The sequence below is a fragment of the Dromiciops gliroides genome, chromosome 1, assembly GCF_019393635.1.
Source record: "Dromiciops gliroides isolate mDroGli1 chromosome 1, mDroGli1.pri, whole genome shotgun sequence".
Classification (NCBI taxonomy): domain Eukaryota; kingdom Metazoa; phylum Chordata; class Mammalia; order Microbiotheria; family Microbiotheriidae; genus Dromiciops; species Dromiciops gliroides.
In genome coordinates, this window is record NC_057861.1 from 190,528,350 (window position 1) to 190,544,165 (window position 15,816).

At 40.3% G+C, this 15,816-nt stretch overlaps 1 protein-coding gene across 1 annotated transcript in view; it reads left to right on the forward strand.

The window, feature by feature from the left end:
- SCGN (secretagogin, EF-hand calcium binding protein) overlaps positions 1-14,560 on the forward strand; it is an 87,456-nt gene extending 72,896 nt beyond the window's left edge. The window contains exons 8-11 of the mRNA XM_043977598.1: positions 1,249-1,294; positions 2,592-2,651; positions 8,075-8,143; positions 14,047-14,560. Of these exons, the coding sequence (XP_043833533.1) occupies positions 1,249-1,294; positions 2,592-2,651; positions 8,075-8,143; positions 14,047-14,175 (304 nt within the window). The 3' untranslated portion in view covers positions 14,176-14,560. The remainder of the gene's footprint in view (positions 1-1,248; positions 1,295-2,591; positions 2,652-8,074; positions 8,144-14,046) is intronic.
- Positions 14,561-15,816: the final 1,256 nt, after the last annotated feature.

A 15,816-nucleotide genomic window follows, 5' to 3' on the forward strand; every position in this document is an offset into this window, starting at 1 on the left:
TTACCTCTTTAAAAATCAGTTTTTTCCTCTGGAAAATAGGTGTAATATCACCTACCTGGCAGACTTGTTGTGATAATCATATGAGATCATGAAAATACTTTATAACCTGTGACTTGTTAGAGAAATGTAAATTATTCATATTACACAACCTCAAAGGTTCATGACCTCACCTATGTGGCATCCTGTCACCAAGACAGATAGCAACACTGCAGTGTCTTAGCAGATAGTTTTATGAATTGGGATAGACAGAAAAATTCATTACCTAGTGATAAGGATCTCTTAACTCAGCTAGGGGCCCTCAGCCTGGAATCAAAGCTAGGGCTAAGGAGAACCCGCCACTGCTTGTACGTTGTATACATAGCCAGCAAGAAGCCAAAATCACCTCCCTTCCAACATGAGGCAACAGTCGCTTAATTGTTATAATCATCCTGAACATTCAGCAAGCATTTCAGCACTGGAGTAATGATAATGATAATAATTAGTAATGTTAATAATAATAGTTTGCATTTATATAGTGCTTTAAGGTTTGCAGAACACATTACAAATACTACCTCATTTTATTCTCATAATGATGCTGGGAAATAGGTGCTATTATTGTTCCCATTTTACAGAAAAGTAAACTGAGGTAGGAGACTGTTAAATTACTTGCCCAGAGTTCCACAGCTATTAAATATCTGAGGCAATACAGCTATCCCTTCTATATCATGCCTTTTCCCATAGCGGTTTCTTATGTTGGCATAAGAAATCAAATGGGAATTGGGGAGGGGGAGTTTTGCAGAAGCTGCAGATGACATGCAAAAGCCAGAGGACAACACAGAGCCTATGACCAAATACTTAGCCCAAATTTTATAATCAGTTACTGTAAACACCCCATAAAAGAAAAGAAAAAAATTCAGACTTCTTCTCTGGTATGAAAGGAGGGCCAAAAATCTTTGCACGGATTTTTCAGATTACAGGGGTACCATATTCCAAACCCCCACTATGTGGAAGGGATAACTGTATTTAAACTCAGGTCTTCCTGACTTCAGGCAGAGTGTTCTATCCACTGCACCACCTCACTCTCCTTAGGTCAAAAAGATCTGAGTTGAAGTCCTGCCTTTGACACATATTGGCTGTGTGCCTGAGCAAATCCTTGAAGAGAAGTACCCATCCTTTTCTGAGAAAACTTACTCTGTCATGTAACCTGAAGCTGTATACCTCTAGCAACAGTAATTCACAGATGACTATGGATTTTTTTTCTATATATAGGATTCTAGCTCTTCAAGAAAACTTCCTACTTCAATTTAAAATGGATGTAAGTAGCAGTATTTCTCTACAGTAACTTATGTTTTTATCAATAAATTTAAAGGGAAGAGTGTAGGAGGAGGAAATATCATTGGAGATTTGGATTTTCATTTATTGGTTGCTGAAGTGGCTCAGAGAAGATTCAGTGGGATTATAGGCTGAAGTATACAAAGGGAACCCTAACCCTTAATGGCCTCATGTGGAAGTCATTCAACAAACATTTTTAAATGCCTACTGTGTGTCAGGCACTGTGCTAAGTACTTAATAAAGGAAAATCAATGACCAAATAACAATTTCGCAGCCTCTGCTCTCAAGGAGGATAGATTCTAATGAAGGAAACAAGTCTTTATCAAATTGGATATAAGAAATATACAGAGAATATGAATGCAGCCCTGCCCTCCAATTAGGGGCTAAGTGGCCAATAAAGAAGCCAGAACTCAGACTCAGGACTCAGGAAATTGAGACTACTTTTTTTTTTCCAGTCATGGGTAATCTGGGGATTTGTTTTGCTTGACTATACATAATTGTAACAGGGATTTTGTTTTTCTTATTTTCTCAATGAGGGGAAGTGAGAGGTGAGAGGGGAGAAGGTGAATCTTTATTTAAAAAAATAATTAAATACAAAATAGAAAGAAAGAGTTAGCAGAAGAAAGAAAGAGAAAGAAGGAAGGAAAGGAAGGAAGGAAGGAAGGAAGGAAGGAAGGAAGGAAGGAAGGAAGGAAGGAAGGAAGGAAGGAAGGAAGGAAGGAAGGAAGGAAGGAAGGAAGGAAGGAAGGAAGGAAGGAAGGAAAGAAGGAAGGAAGGAAGGAAGGAAGGAAGGAAGGAAGGAGGGAGGGAGGGAGGGAAGAAGGGAAGGAAGGGAAAGAAAGAAAGAAAGAAAGAAAGAAAGAAAGAAAGAAAGAAAGAAAGAAAGAAAGAAAGAAAGAAAGAAAGAAAGAAAGAAAGAAAGAAAGAAAGAAAGGAAGGAAGGAAGGAAGGAAGGAAGGAAGGAAGGAAGGAAGGAAGGAAGGAAGGAAGGAAGAAAGAAAGAAAGAAAGAAAGAAAGAAAGAAAGAAAGAAAGAAAGAAAGAAAGAAAGAAAGAAAGAAAGAAAGAAAGAAAGAAAGAAAGAAATTATGAAGGGAGAAACAAGATTTTTCGGTGGATTCAATATGTGAGGAGACAGTGAGGAGTTAAGGATGACACTAAGGTTGCTAGCCCAGGAGCCTGGGGGAGTTCAGAAGAGGGATTTGTTGGGCTAAGGAGAAGATAATGAGTTCTATTTTGGATATCTTGAATTGTCCCTGATGTGATTTCCCTCCCTTGAAGGCCTGTAGTACTGAAGAAAGAAAGAGGGATTTTGAGAAGATCTTTGCCCATTATGATGTTGTAAGTACCTTGTTTTTTGTGTTATACTTTTGAGACTTGATTTGGAGATTTAGTTAGTTTGAGACTCTTGAGTTAAACTTTGGGGATTCGAGGTTAGGAAATTGTATAGCTACTCAATTGAGCATCATTCTAGCTCTTATTATAGGGGCTCTGCACTCTTTGGGTACACAGCAAATTCTAGCTGCATGAGTTTCCATGTCCACTGAGGTTTATCCACAGCTCCATGCCAACTGCCATCGGTGAGAACAAACTAAAAATGGCAGTCTATAAACATATAATTTTCTAAAAGCGTGTTTGTCCATCCTCTAAAACAAAAAGAAAAAAAATAATCAATTTTGAAATTTTTGAAATAGCCTCAGGAGCTGAGGAAGATGAAAAAATGTATTATCTTGCAGTTATGACTACTGAGAGAGGCCACTCTGATTGTGTGACCCTAAACAAAGTTACTCAAACTTTAGTGCCCCCAGAGAATTCTCTAAGACTGTAAGTTGCTAAGAAGCTGCTGATCTGTATTACTGAAATCTCCTCACTGAGAGTGACCTATACCGTTTAAATTATAGATGGGTTCCAAAAAAAAAAAAAAAGCTTCTCTGATGCTAAATAAAACACATGCAACTGACTTGCATATGTTTTCCATAAAAAGGAATTGGGTGATTGAGATAAGGAAGCAAATTTTGAAATAAGGTTAAAGGGGAAAGAATGCATACAGGAACTTGTTAGGACAAATTTCCCCTGATTTCCGACTAAGTTTTAAGCCCATGGTTAAAATATACAATGAATCTACAAAAATGCAACTTGCACCATATTTACCAGCAATTATCCATTTTGGGCTGATATGAATACCACCACCTACTGGTTAAAAAAAAGTTCAGACATTTAATGTTTAAGAGTTTTTGCTCTATAAATTCCAATATAAAATGAAAATTCTCTCTTTTGACTCCCAGTTGTAAAATGTCAAAAGATTTCTATGTTAACTCTAGGTCTAATGAAGCCAAGAAACTTAGACTTCCTTGAAATAAGAATTCCTTGCCTACTTGGGACTGATGCTCTGGGGAAAGGAGCTGAATTTGTTATCTTGGGCCCTGGGATTGAATTCTATCTCTGTAATTTAATATCTGTGTGAATTTTGGCAAGTAAATTAACCTCTCTGAAGCTCAGTTTCCTCATTGGTAGAATGAGGAGAATCAACTAGATGGCTTCCATCTGAAACCCTAGATCTTCAATGCTATGATCTTTTTGGCCCTGAATTGGAGGGAGAAAATAACAATGACTAAAGTGACTACTGAGTCAAAGGGGTTAGCCTTCTTGAGTTTGAAGAAAGACAATGTAAAGAGAAAGGCACAGAGGAAGATGAGAAAGACTTGGAAGAAATAATCCTGGCAACTAAAGACAGGGAGGTACCATGAAAAGAGTCCTGCATTTAGGACAAAAGAACCTGGGCTTGCATCCAAACTAAGCTATGTATTATTTGGGTGACACTGGGTAAGTCAATTCAACTCTCTGGGCCTTACTTCCCTCATCTCTAAGATGAAGAGATCATAGATAGGACCATAGATCCAAAGCTGAATGACACCTCAGAGGCCATGCTGCCCAAACTCCAAATTTTATATTCGAGGAAACTGAGACCCAGGGACTCTAAAAAACATGGAAAAGATCACACAGGTAAGTAAATGTCAGAAGTGGGATATGAATTTTGGTCCTCCTACTCCAAAGTATGCATTCTTTATGCCATTTCTTTTAGCCCTAAATCCATGACCCTCAGATTAGAAAATAGTAAAGGACAGATGTGGATGCAGATGGAAAATGGTTATATTATTAGGATTAGGATTCAGGAAACTGAGAAGGGCTAGAGCTAAAATGGCGGTGTAAAGGCAGGAAAGTACTGGTCTGAGCTCTCCCAAATTCCCCTCCAAACAACTTTAACACTTCAAAATTAATTCTGGAGTAGCACAATCAACAAAAGGATGGGGTGAAACAGTTTTCCAGCCCAAGACAACTTTTAATGTTGACAGAAAAGGTCTGTCTCGCTGGGATTAAAGTGGAGTGCAGGCCAACCCTGTCAAGCCAGCAGCAAGGCACTATGTCCCTATACCAAGCAACCAGAAGTATTCTAGCCTGCAAGTCAGCAGCAGGCTTTGGGGATGCCTGAAATGGCAATAGCAACTTCTGGATCTCTCAACCCTCTGGGGCTCACCACATAGACCCAGCCCCAGCTCCAGAGAATCAGGCCTCTGGAACCTTGGAGTCAGCTGAGGCGGTGGCTACTTATGGAACTCAGCTCATAGGGGGTTGAATGGTTGACTGGGGGGAGATTGCTGGTGTCTCTGCTGGCACTGAGGTGGAACTCTGTTGTGTTACCCATGCTCAGAAGCAGGAAACAGTCTTGAGTGATGGCCCAGGTCAGGGAGGGGCACAGGCATGTTGGGAGCTTGCAACCACAGTGAAACAGAATTCTGTTCCCAGGTTAAAGAGCAAGCAGGCCTGTGGTTACTTACACAGGCCAGGGGAGTGTAGAATGTGCCTCTCCTGGATCTCTCAGCCCACATATGGAAAGTGGATTGGACAACTGTTCAGAAGGAAATTGCAGGAGACCCTTTATTAGCACTGGGGGTAGGACTCTATTGCATTGCTCAAACATACTTCTGGGTCATAGTCCCAAGGCCAGGAGAAGCACTAGCATAGGAGAGCTTGCTTCAGGGGTACAATGGCCCTGGTCACAATTCCAGGGTAGAAAAGAATGCTTGTGGTCACTCACAGACCAGGGTACAGGCCAGGAGAGCAGTGACCACACCTCTCCTTAGATCATACCACCATGGAAGAACTGAAAACTTACAGCTCCGAGGACTAATAAACAGGAGCACAAAAAACCAAAAGCTTGGAACACCATCTCCTCAATCCCAGGAGCAGAGTCCAACTTAACATAAAAATATGTCAAGAAAGAGTCTGGAAGAATGAGCAAATAACAAAAAATAACCTGGTCACAGAAAGTTATGATAGTGACAGGGAAAATCAAAACAAAAACTCAGAAGGTGGCAAACTAAGTAAAAGTAGCTACGTTCAAAGCCTCGATATTGAATTGCTTGAGTTCTTGGGAGTGGGGGGTGGAAAGGGAGGGAGGAAGAGAGGTTGGAACACAAAGTTTTAAAAAATTGATGCCAAAATTTGTTTTCACATATATTTTGGAAAATAAAATTCTAAACAAAGCCTCAAAGAAAAATGTGAATTTGTCTCAGGCCCAAAAAAGAGCTCTGGAAGAGCTAAAAAAAAATATTTCAAAAATTAAATAGGGGAGGTACAGGGAAAATTGTGAGGAAAAATGAGAATGATGCAAAAAAAATCATGGAAAAAAGTAAACAGCTTGGTAAAGAAGTGCAAAAAATACCAAAGAAAACAATACTTTAAAAAAAAACAGAATAAAACAAATGATAAAAGGGCACAAAAATGCAACTGAAGAGAGAACTCCTTAAAAAACAGAATTGGTCAAGTGGGAAAAGATGTACAAAAATTCACTGAAGAAAAGAACGCTTTCAAAAGTAGAATTGATCAAATGGAAAAAGAAGTACAAAAGCTCACTGAAGGAAATGATTCCTTAAATATTAGAATTGGGCAAGTGGAAACTAATGACTCCATGATACATCAAGAATCAATCAAACAAAACCAAAAGAATTTTTAAAAAAGAAGAAAATGTGAAATATCTCAACTGATCTAGGAAATAGATCGAGGAGAGATAATTTTAAAAATTATTAGACTACCTGAAAACCATGATAAAAAAGGAGCCTAGACATAATATTTCAGGAAATTATAAAGGAAAACTGCCTCGATATCCTAGAACTAAAAGGCAAAATAAAAATGGAAAGAATCCAACAATCACCTTCTGAAAGAGATAACAAAATGAAAACTCCCAAGTAACCAAATTCCAGAGGTCCCAGGTCAAGGAGAAAATATTACAAGCAGCCAGAATGAAACAATTCAAGTATCATGAAGCCACAGTGAGAATAACAAAAGATTTAACAGCTTCTACTTTAAGGATTGGAGGAAGAGCAAAGGAGCTAGGATTACTGAGTATAGTCCTTCAGAGAGGAAAATATATATTTAATGAAATAAAGGACTTTCAAGCATTCCTGATGAAATGATGAGAAGTGAATAGAAAATGTGACTTTTGAATTCGAGACTCAAGAGAAGCATAAAAGGGTAAACAGGAAAGAGAAATTATAATGGATTCAATAAGGTTAAACTGTTTATATTCCTACATGGGAAAATGATACTTCTAACTATTAGGGCAGTTAGAAGTAGACATAGACAGAGGGTGCAGGTATGAATTAACTATAATGAGATGATATATAAAAAAATTAAAGGGTAAGAAAGAAGGAAGCACTGGGAGAAGTAGAATGGAATAAATTCTCTCACATAAAAGAGGTGCAGAAAGCTTTTATAGTAGAGGGAAAGATGGCTTGGCAGACAATGCTTGAACCTTACTCTCATTGGAATTGGCTCAAAGAGGGAATAAATAACGTGCACACTCAAGTGAGTATAGAAATCTTTCTTACCCTACAAGGAAATAGGAGGGAAAGGGGATATGTGTCGGGGGCGGGGGGGGGGGGGGACACTGATAGAAGGGAGGGCAGATTGGGGGAGACAGTAGTCAAAGAAACTGTGAAGAAGAATGTTGACAATTCTCATGATAAGAATTTTGTGGGAGGAATTTAGGGTATATTTGCATTTGGGGTACATTTGGTATACATACATGTATATTTTAGTGAATATATGACTCACTGGTGAAGGTACTCCTGCCAACAGAGCAGATGGCAACTCATCTATGCCTTCTCATTCTGTGTTACTCTTTTATGTGTCCTTCCATAAATTTTCCACCCTTAAAATAAAGAAAATGTGTTTATAGTCTCTGTATGTTGGGCAAAAGGAAAGAAGATTGTTTATGGTCAAACCATTCTGAAATACTCTAATATGTCCCCTCTGGTACCATCTCTCTTGATCCTCTGTTTCTAATTTTATGTTTTGCCATTCTCTAAGCAAAAATATGATATCATGGCTTTCAATTGACTTAAAACAACCAGCAGAAATGTATGGCAAATACTTCCTGCTATGAGTTCCTGCTATTCAGAAAGGGGAGAAAAAAATAAATCAATGCATTTCATTCATTCACATTTCGTGCAAACTTTGCCTGCAGAGGCCAAGCGCTCAGGATGAACAATTTCCATTTAGTTGAGGAAGATTTATTTGGGATTAATTCTTTAATCATTTTCATGTGGTAGATCAGTGTTCTACACACACACACACACAAACCTAAGTAGAAAACTGGAATCTACTGGCATACTGAAAAGATTATTGCCTTGGCCTGTCTGCCACATTTATTCTTGTGTTTTCTGACTTAATTCAATTGTTTGAACTTCTTTTTTTCCTTTTAGAGTAAAACCGGAGCCTTGGAAGGCCCAGAAGTGGATGGATTTGTCAAAGATATGATGGAACTTGTCAAGGTGATCTCATGAGGCTAAATAGATTTTTCTAGGGGGCAGCTAGGTGGCACAGTGGATAAAGCACCAGCCCTGGATTTAGGAGGACCTGAGTTCAAATCTGGCCTCAGACACTTGAAATTACTAGCTGTGTCACCCTGGGCAAGTCACTTAACCCTCATTGCCCCATCCCCACTCCCCCCAAAAAGAAGAAAAAATTGTTTTTTCTTATCCTGGGGTTTTGGTGGGATTTTGTCAGATTTACATGTTTCTAAGCATTCGTGCAGGAGAGAACATCCAGAAACATTTGTCAGTTCACCATTTGACTTTTAGTAAAAATCCAAAGACATCTCCCCCAAATTCTACCTTCACTTCTCTTTAAAACCATCTGTTATTTAAATGACAAGGAATCTATGAGCTTCTGGAGTCTGAATAAAGGATGCCAAGTTTATCATAGATACACCATGCTGTTTGAACATATTGCCATATTTGAGACTGTGCTGCTTTCCTTGCACTCAGGAGAATTGGAGATACATTTCTGAATTTAATTCTCTCTGAGAGATATACTCATTTGTATTCCATTAGTAACCTAAGGGCTTCTCTTACCTCTTATAAAGGATAGCTTGTTTATCTTTTAGGAGACCAGGAGCGGCCTTGGTTATCTTAATTTAGGTTTTGTCTCCCCAGGACAAAGTGAAACTGAGAGATGGCATTACCCAGTGAATCTAGCCTATGTAGACAAATCCAGAAATCTATGTCAGGGCAAAATTAAACTGGATTAACTACCAACCCTGATGATGTCAAAACATTCATCTATAGCTCTTCCCTTTATTTAGTGAAGTATAGACATAGAATGAAGGAGGCCTCTGAGGATGAATTTGCTCAGCAAACTGGAAGCCAAGGAGGCACAGTGACCAATGACAGGCTGATTGTACTGCAGAAAATCCCAGACTCCACCTGGGTTGGCTATACTTTTGCTACCAAAATAGCAGGCAGGCAGAAAATGAGAGAAGTAGCAGAGCTGAAAAGGGAAAGGGACTTTTTTTGGCTTCTGTGGAATGAGAAATAAGAGAGAATAAGAAAACGAATAAAAGAAAAAGTGAAATAAAGTGAAAAATTGCATGCTTCAGTCTGTGATCAATCAATATCAGTTTCTTCTTTGGAGGTAGTTAATATGTTTTATCTTTAGTCCTTTGAGGTTGTCTTGCATCATTGTATTGCTGAGAATAGTTGTCATCCACAGTTCTTCATCAAACAATATTACTGTCACTATGCACGATCTTCTCCTACTTCTGCTCCCCTCACTATAGATCAGTTCATATAAGTCTTTCCAGGCCTTGCTGAAATCATCGTGTTTGTCATTTCTTATAGCACAATAATATTCCATCACAATCATATGCCATAGTTTAGTTAGCTGTTCCCCAATTGATGGGCATTTCTTTGATTTCCAATTCTTAACCACCACAAAAATTGCTGCTATAAAAATTTTTGTACGAATAGGTCTTTTTCTCTTTTGGGGGATGTCTTTGGGATATAAACCTAGCAGTGGTATTCCTGGATCAAAGGGTATACACAGTTTGATAGCCCTATGGGCATGGTAAATGTCCTCCTGAATCCAGGGCTGGTGCTTTATCTACTGTGACACCTAGCTGCCCCCCCTCTCTTTTTTGGGGGGGCAGGGCAACGAGGGTTAAGTGACTTGCCCAAGGTCACACAGCTAATAAATGTCAAGTGTCTGAGGCCAAATTTGAACTCAGGTCCTCCTAAGTCCAGGGCTGGTGTTTTATCTATGAGCATAGTAAATGTTACAATCTTCAACAAATTCTGTTAACTTTCCTCAGTTTCATCACATTTACTAAACCTAATCACTTAGATTTATTTCCCACTGCCACCACCTTCACTTGGCTCTCTAAATGGGAATTCTGCAGGCATCTTTTCATGCAGGAGGCTTACTAGCTGTTTGGGGAATGGTACATGGCTCCTACACATGTCATGATTCACTTAACTTGGAATGCCATGGAACATTCATTGTAGAAAATGGACAGTTCCTAGTGCACCTTAAACTCCCACCATAGAAAGCCCTGCCAGACTGGAATAATAACTCCTTTCCAGTAGGACAAACTTGACAGGCAAGTTTGTCGTCTCCATGGGCTATTTGCCTCCACAATTAGGGAAGAACTGGATGGTCATGGGGCTATCTGACCTTCAAGGCCTGGTGTTTACAAGCCTCCATGCAAGAAATTAATATTTCCTAAGCATTCTCCATGTGCCTGAGTCACGCATCCTCAGCTAATGCAGACCCACGAAATCACCAGGAGCCACAGAAGCGGTTATAAACCCACGTAATTCAATCAACAGTGTCTCCCTTTTCTCTTCTGGTCTCAACCCAAATTTGAGGAATATAAATTATTCCCAGACTTTAGGTCTCAATTGAGCAGAAAAACTTCCCTGACAGACTTTTCCCATTTTTTGCCCAGCAGGCTTCAGTAACTATGGGGATGGCTAATCCTGAAGCAACCAGGAGGCTTCTGGCTCAGGCCAGTCTTTTTCTAGGAAGTTGCTGCTACTGAGGCCTTTCCTTCTTCTTTGTGTTCATCTAGGAATTAGAGAATGTTAGAGGTGACCAGAACCTTGGAGAAAATGTAAAACACACCCTTCACTATTCAAAGGAAGAGACTCTTTTTTCCTTCCTCTTTCTCTTCCTTCTCTTTTCTTTTTTTCCTTTCTTTTTCAATTGGCCTTCATAACCAGGTCCCTTCCTACCTTGGCAATCATCTCACACTTTGTTCTATGCACTCTGTGACCCAGGAAAATCAGCCTCCTTGCCTTCCCACAACATGACATTCCATCTCTTACCTCCAGCCCCTTGCACTCACTTGCAAAGACCCAGACATAGGAGATAGAGTGCTCCCCATACCTGCAGTATTCTTCCTCCTCCCACCTCTTCCAGTTGGCTTCCCTAACTTCCTCCAAGGCTTTGCTCAAATCCCACATTCTGTAGGAGACCTTTTCCTGGTCCCTCCAGTAGCTACTGCCCTCCCCTCTAAGCCTGCCTTCCATCTACTCTGTGTGTTTGCTGTACATACCTAGTTATTTACATGTTGTCTCTCCTATTAGGACGTGTGCTCCATGAGCCTTTTCCTCTCTTTGCATCCTCAGCACTTAGCACATAGTAAGCCAGGAAGGCAGTAAGCATTTTAAAAATTGCTCATTGAGGGGGCAGCTAGGTGGCACAGTGGATAGAGCACCAGCCCTGGAGTCAGGAGGACCTGAGTTCAAATCTGGCCTCAGACACTTGACACTAGCTGTGTGACCCTGGACAAGTCACTTAACCCTCATTGCCCCACAAAAACCAAACAAACAAATAAAATTGCTCATTGAAACTGTGCCCATTGGTACTACCTCTTCTCCAGCTAAGCAGAGACCTGATCTCATAGCTGACTAGGAACTATGTACATGGAGAAGTCTCTGGCCACAAAGGGGATCAGATGGGGTACAAGGGAGAAAGGTCATAGGAAGGAATGAGAATGGGAACTGGGGCCAGATTCTCCAAACTAACCTTTTAGAGTCTAGGCACATATTTCTACCTCTATTTTTACCAGAGCCTAGTGACTGTCCCACTCCCAGCTCCATTGTCACCTAGCACTACCCTCTGTGTAACAAGGCCCATGGATAAAAGCAGGCCTCTGGGAAGATGCGCATTGGTTTTCTCTCACCGTTGAGTCCTGTTCTCTCATGGGACAAGGGAAAGGGAGAGGCCCATGATGGTAAACCATCTTCCCACTCTGGGAAAAGCCTGGAGTGAGGACAGCCAGGTTATCAGTGCCTTTCCTAAACTATGGCTTCCAAAATGGGACAGTCAGAGGTGGCAAAGGATGGTAGATCTGTTAACCTCATTCTGAATGCTACTTCTGTTAACTCGTCCTCAGAGTTTATTAACCATTATCCTCTTAACTCACTTTTTGTGGATCCTGGTTATTCTATCCTATTATTTGCTATGCCTCTCAACTTCCTGTCATCTGCAAATTTGATTTTTGCTATATTAATCTTTCGGGAAGCTAGGTGGCTCAGTGGACAGAGCACTGGGCTTGGAATCAGAAAGAATCCTCTTCCTGAATTCAAATTTGGCTTCAGACACTTACTAGCTGTGTGACCCTGGGCAAGTCAGTTTACTCTGTTTGCCTCAGTTTTCTCATCTATAAAATGACCTGGAGAAAGAAATGGCAAATCACTCCAGTATCTTCGCCAAGAAAACCCCAAATGGGATCACAAAGAGTCAGACATGACTCAAATGACTGAATAAATATTTGTCTTTATCCAAGGCATTGATAAAAATGCTCAGCAGAGCAGGACCAAGGACAAAGCTTCCACTTCCACCCTCTCTGCAGATTGACATAAATCCATTAATCACCATTCCTTGGATCTGGTCATTTCAGTTTTGACTCCACCAAACTATGCTATTATCCAGTCAGCATCCCTTTAGCTTATCAACAAGAATGCAATTAGAGAATGTGTTGAATGTCTTACTGAAATCCAGGTGTACTATGTTTAGCATTCCATTAAGTCAGAAGTTGGCAAACTATGCCTAGTGAGCCAAATCTGGCCTATCACCTATTTTATCAGCCTATGAGCTAAGAACAGCATTTATATTTTAAAATAACCAGTATATTTTATTTTTAAAATAATTGCTTAAATAATGATTAGTTTTATGATGTTTTAAAGTATCATATTTAAAAGTAATTATTATTTATAAATGTAAAAAAAAATTCTTAGATCCTGGACCACACAAAAATAGGCAGCATGCCTGATTTGGTCCACAGACCATAGTTTGCCCTAAGCAACCAGATTACAATATTGTCCAAAAAAAAGAAAGAAAGAAAGAAAGAAGCTTAGTTGGGCATGATTTATTCTTGTCATAGTGATTTACTGCTTCCCATTCTAGATGTCTAACCAATAATCCTTATGATAATATATTCTAGAATTTTGTCAGGGATTGACATCAAACTTGCTAGCCTAAAATTTGAAATATCTACATTTTTTCCATTTTTGAAAATCAACACACTGTTTTGCAATTTCCATACAGATGGCATCTCTATTTTCTCAAAGATCACTGATCACTGATGGTGTTTCGGCAATCCCACCTACAAATTCTTTCAATACCCTGTTTCTGTCCTATTTCACACGAGTCATAGAGGCAAAGCTAGCCCTCAAAAATGATTTAGTAGGGCAAACTCCCCTTTTAGAACATCACAATCCCATTCTAGTGGCCCCTTCCTCTCCTTTTCAGGTACCTAAATTTTGTCCCATTCCCACAAGGTTTTGTTCTCTCCTCTGTCTCTGCTATACCTGACCCTTTCTCTTTAACATCCAAACCCTAAGCAATGCTTCTCAGAATTTAAAGCATTTCCCTAGCTACCAAAACATCATAATAGCATTTTGGTCCTTAAAATGTCCTCTGGGATCATTTCTGCCTCTTTCACTGGAACAACTTAATGTTTGAGCTAGACTTTCATTCATTCAGAGAATCATAATAACCCTTTTCAGTTTTGCTGCCAGAGGCAGAAAACCTCCCACAGGGAAGTAATCAACCAGGGCTTCTCCCAGCAGTGTCTCAAGGCAGAATTCATAATCCATAATCACCACCAGCCTGGTTGGATCCCACCCCTCCACCCCCCACCACCAATCCCATTTTAAGGTGTGTAGTTATGGCTAATAAGGCAGAGCTTGGGGGAAGGTTAGAAAAATAATGTGGGACCTGGAGGGATGCACATGGGAAGAAGCAGAGTAGTCCCTCCAAATGTGCAGCTGCCTGCCACATCCTGACTCTTTTAGGAATGCTGCAGGGCCCAATTCCCAGCTTGCATCCCTGCAGCTACTGTGGATGCTATTGATTTTTCCAATGATCGTTTTGTTTTCTTGTTCTCTAGCCCAGCATCAGTGGGTTGGACCTGGATAAGTTTCGAGAGATCCTGCTCCGTCACTGTGATGTGAACAAGGATGGGAAAATTCAGAAGTCTGAGCTGGCCTTGTGTCTCGGTTTAAAAGTCAGCCCCTAATTGTCAATGATTTTCATCCTGTGCTCTGAGTGTATTTGTGTGTCAGACCCTGCTGGTAGAATTGTATCTAATCTCTGATAACAGTATTTGAGTGGATCTCATGTAACTCTTCCCATAAAAGTTCAAGGGTAGTGATGGAGTAGGGGGAGGTGGCTGAAGGGCTATCTTGGCAAGGATGAAACCATTGTCTGAGTCCTGGAGGGAAGTCATCCAAAGAATTGTTATCCCTTTTAGAAATCAGTTTCAGAGAGACAAAACTTTCCTGCCTGTCATGAGATCCATCTAGCCCACAATGATAGCCTTCTTGGTCATCTTACTTTCACTCACTCAGTACTGGGGAAGGTTATTTCCTGATGTCTGTTTATGCTAAAGCCTGTTAGGCATCCCTAGCTTCCTGTGAAGATTAAATTGGTGTGCTGTGTGGATGTCTGTTTTATCATTTGTACAAATAGAATTGATAATGAAAATAAACCTGGAACTAGATTAAAAAGAAAAGTCGCCAACCTTGGTGCTTGTGTCTCATGGTGTGTTTTATATGTTCAACCCAGAGCCTTTCTGACCCCTGTGGGCAGTGAGGGAAAATCTGAATAGAGAGACCTGATTCCTAGCAAAACTCTAGCCACAAGGTTCTCTTCATTGGAGCCTGAATTGGACCTGAAACTGTTTTAAAATTAATGTTATGCTGTATTATTTAATAGCCAGTATTACTCTGTAACCCATCCTACTCTCCATTTTCTCAAACCCCAGTTCTCAGCCTAGCTCAAATGGACCCCAAACTAAAGGCAAGGTTGGAGAATTTGGTCACTCCCTGCTAGCTAATCAGTTTAAAGTGGGACTTTGACTTTGTTTACAGGTAAACAAAGAACCAACTTGGGCTAGGCCCCTCCCCAGAGGATGATTCTCCTGTCCTTGCTGTTCCTCATCAAAGTCAGAGGTGACTTTGTCTTCAAGGAGAAAGCTCAGGTGGGGAGGAGGATCTTGATTAGGCTGGTTTTGTTTTCTAGCCAAGATTACTAGAGGAAGTTCATGCCCATCAAACAATTAACATCCCTTAATTGCCAGAGAGGGGTGTGATCATCCACACCTGAAGACCAACCCACCTCCCAATTGGGATTGTCTTACCTTTGCCAAGGGAGATCCAAAGGATGTAATGTCAAGCCAAGGATTAAAAGATCCTGTTGACCTCATTAAGGGTTTCTGGGCATCAGGAGAGGCTATTGGTTACTGTTAGCCTAACTAATAAATTGATCATGGTTTTTTGCTGAGGTGCCAGTGCAATCCATTTTACTAACAGTACAGATGTCACTGTTAATAATATGATATCTTGCCCTAGAGAAAACTGTGCCACCGCATCATTTTTTACTCACTAACAAAACTGTCATAAAAATCATAATTTCCACTGTCAGGTCATTATTGTATGAACAAGATTTCTCATGTCCTTCCTAATTCTGGGCCGGAAGAATAAATGCACTCCCTCCATGAGTTTGCCAGCAGAGCTAGTCTTCTAATATGGGGATCTTTTAGTTTGGATCTCACTCTATCTCCTAGCTCTGTCTCTTCCCCTCCTTTTCTCCCTTTTTTCTCTTCTCTCTTCCTCTTTTCCTCCTCCTCCTCCTCCTCCTCCTCCTCCTCCTCCTCCTC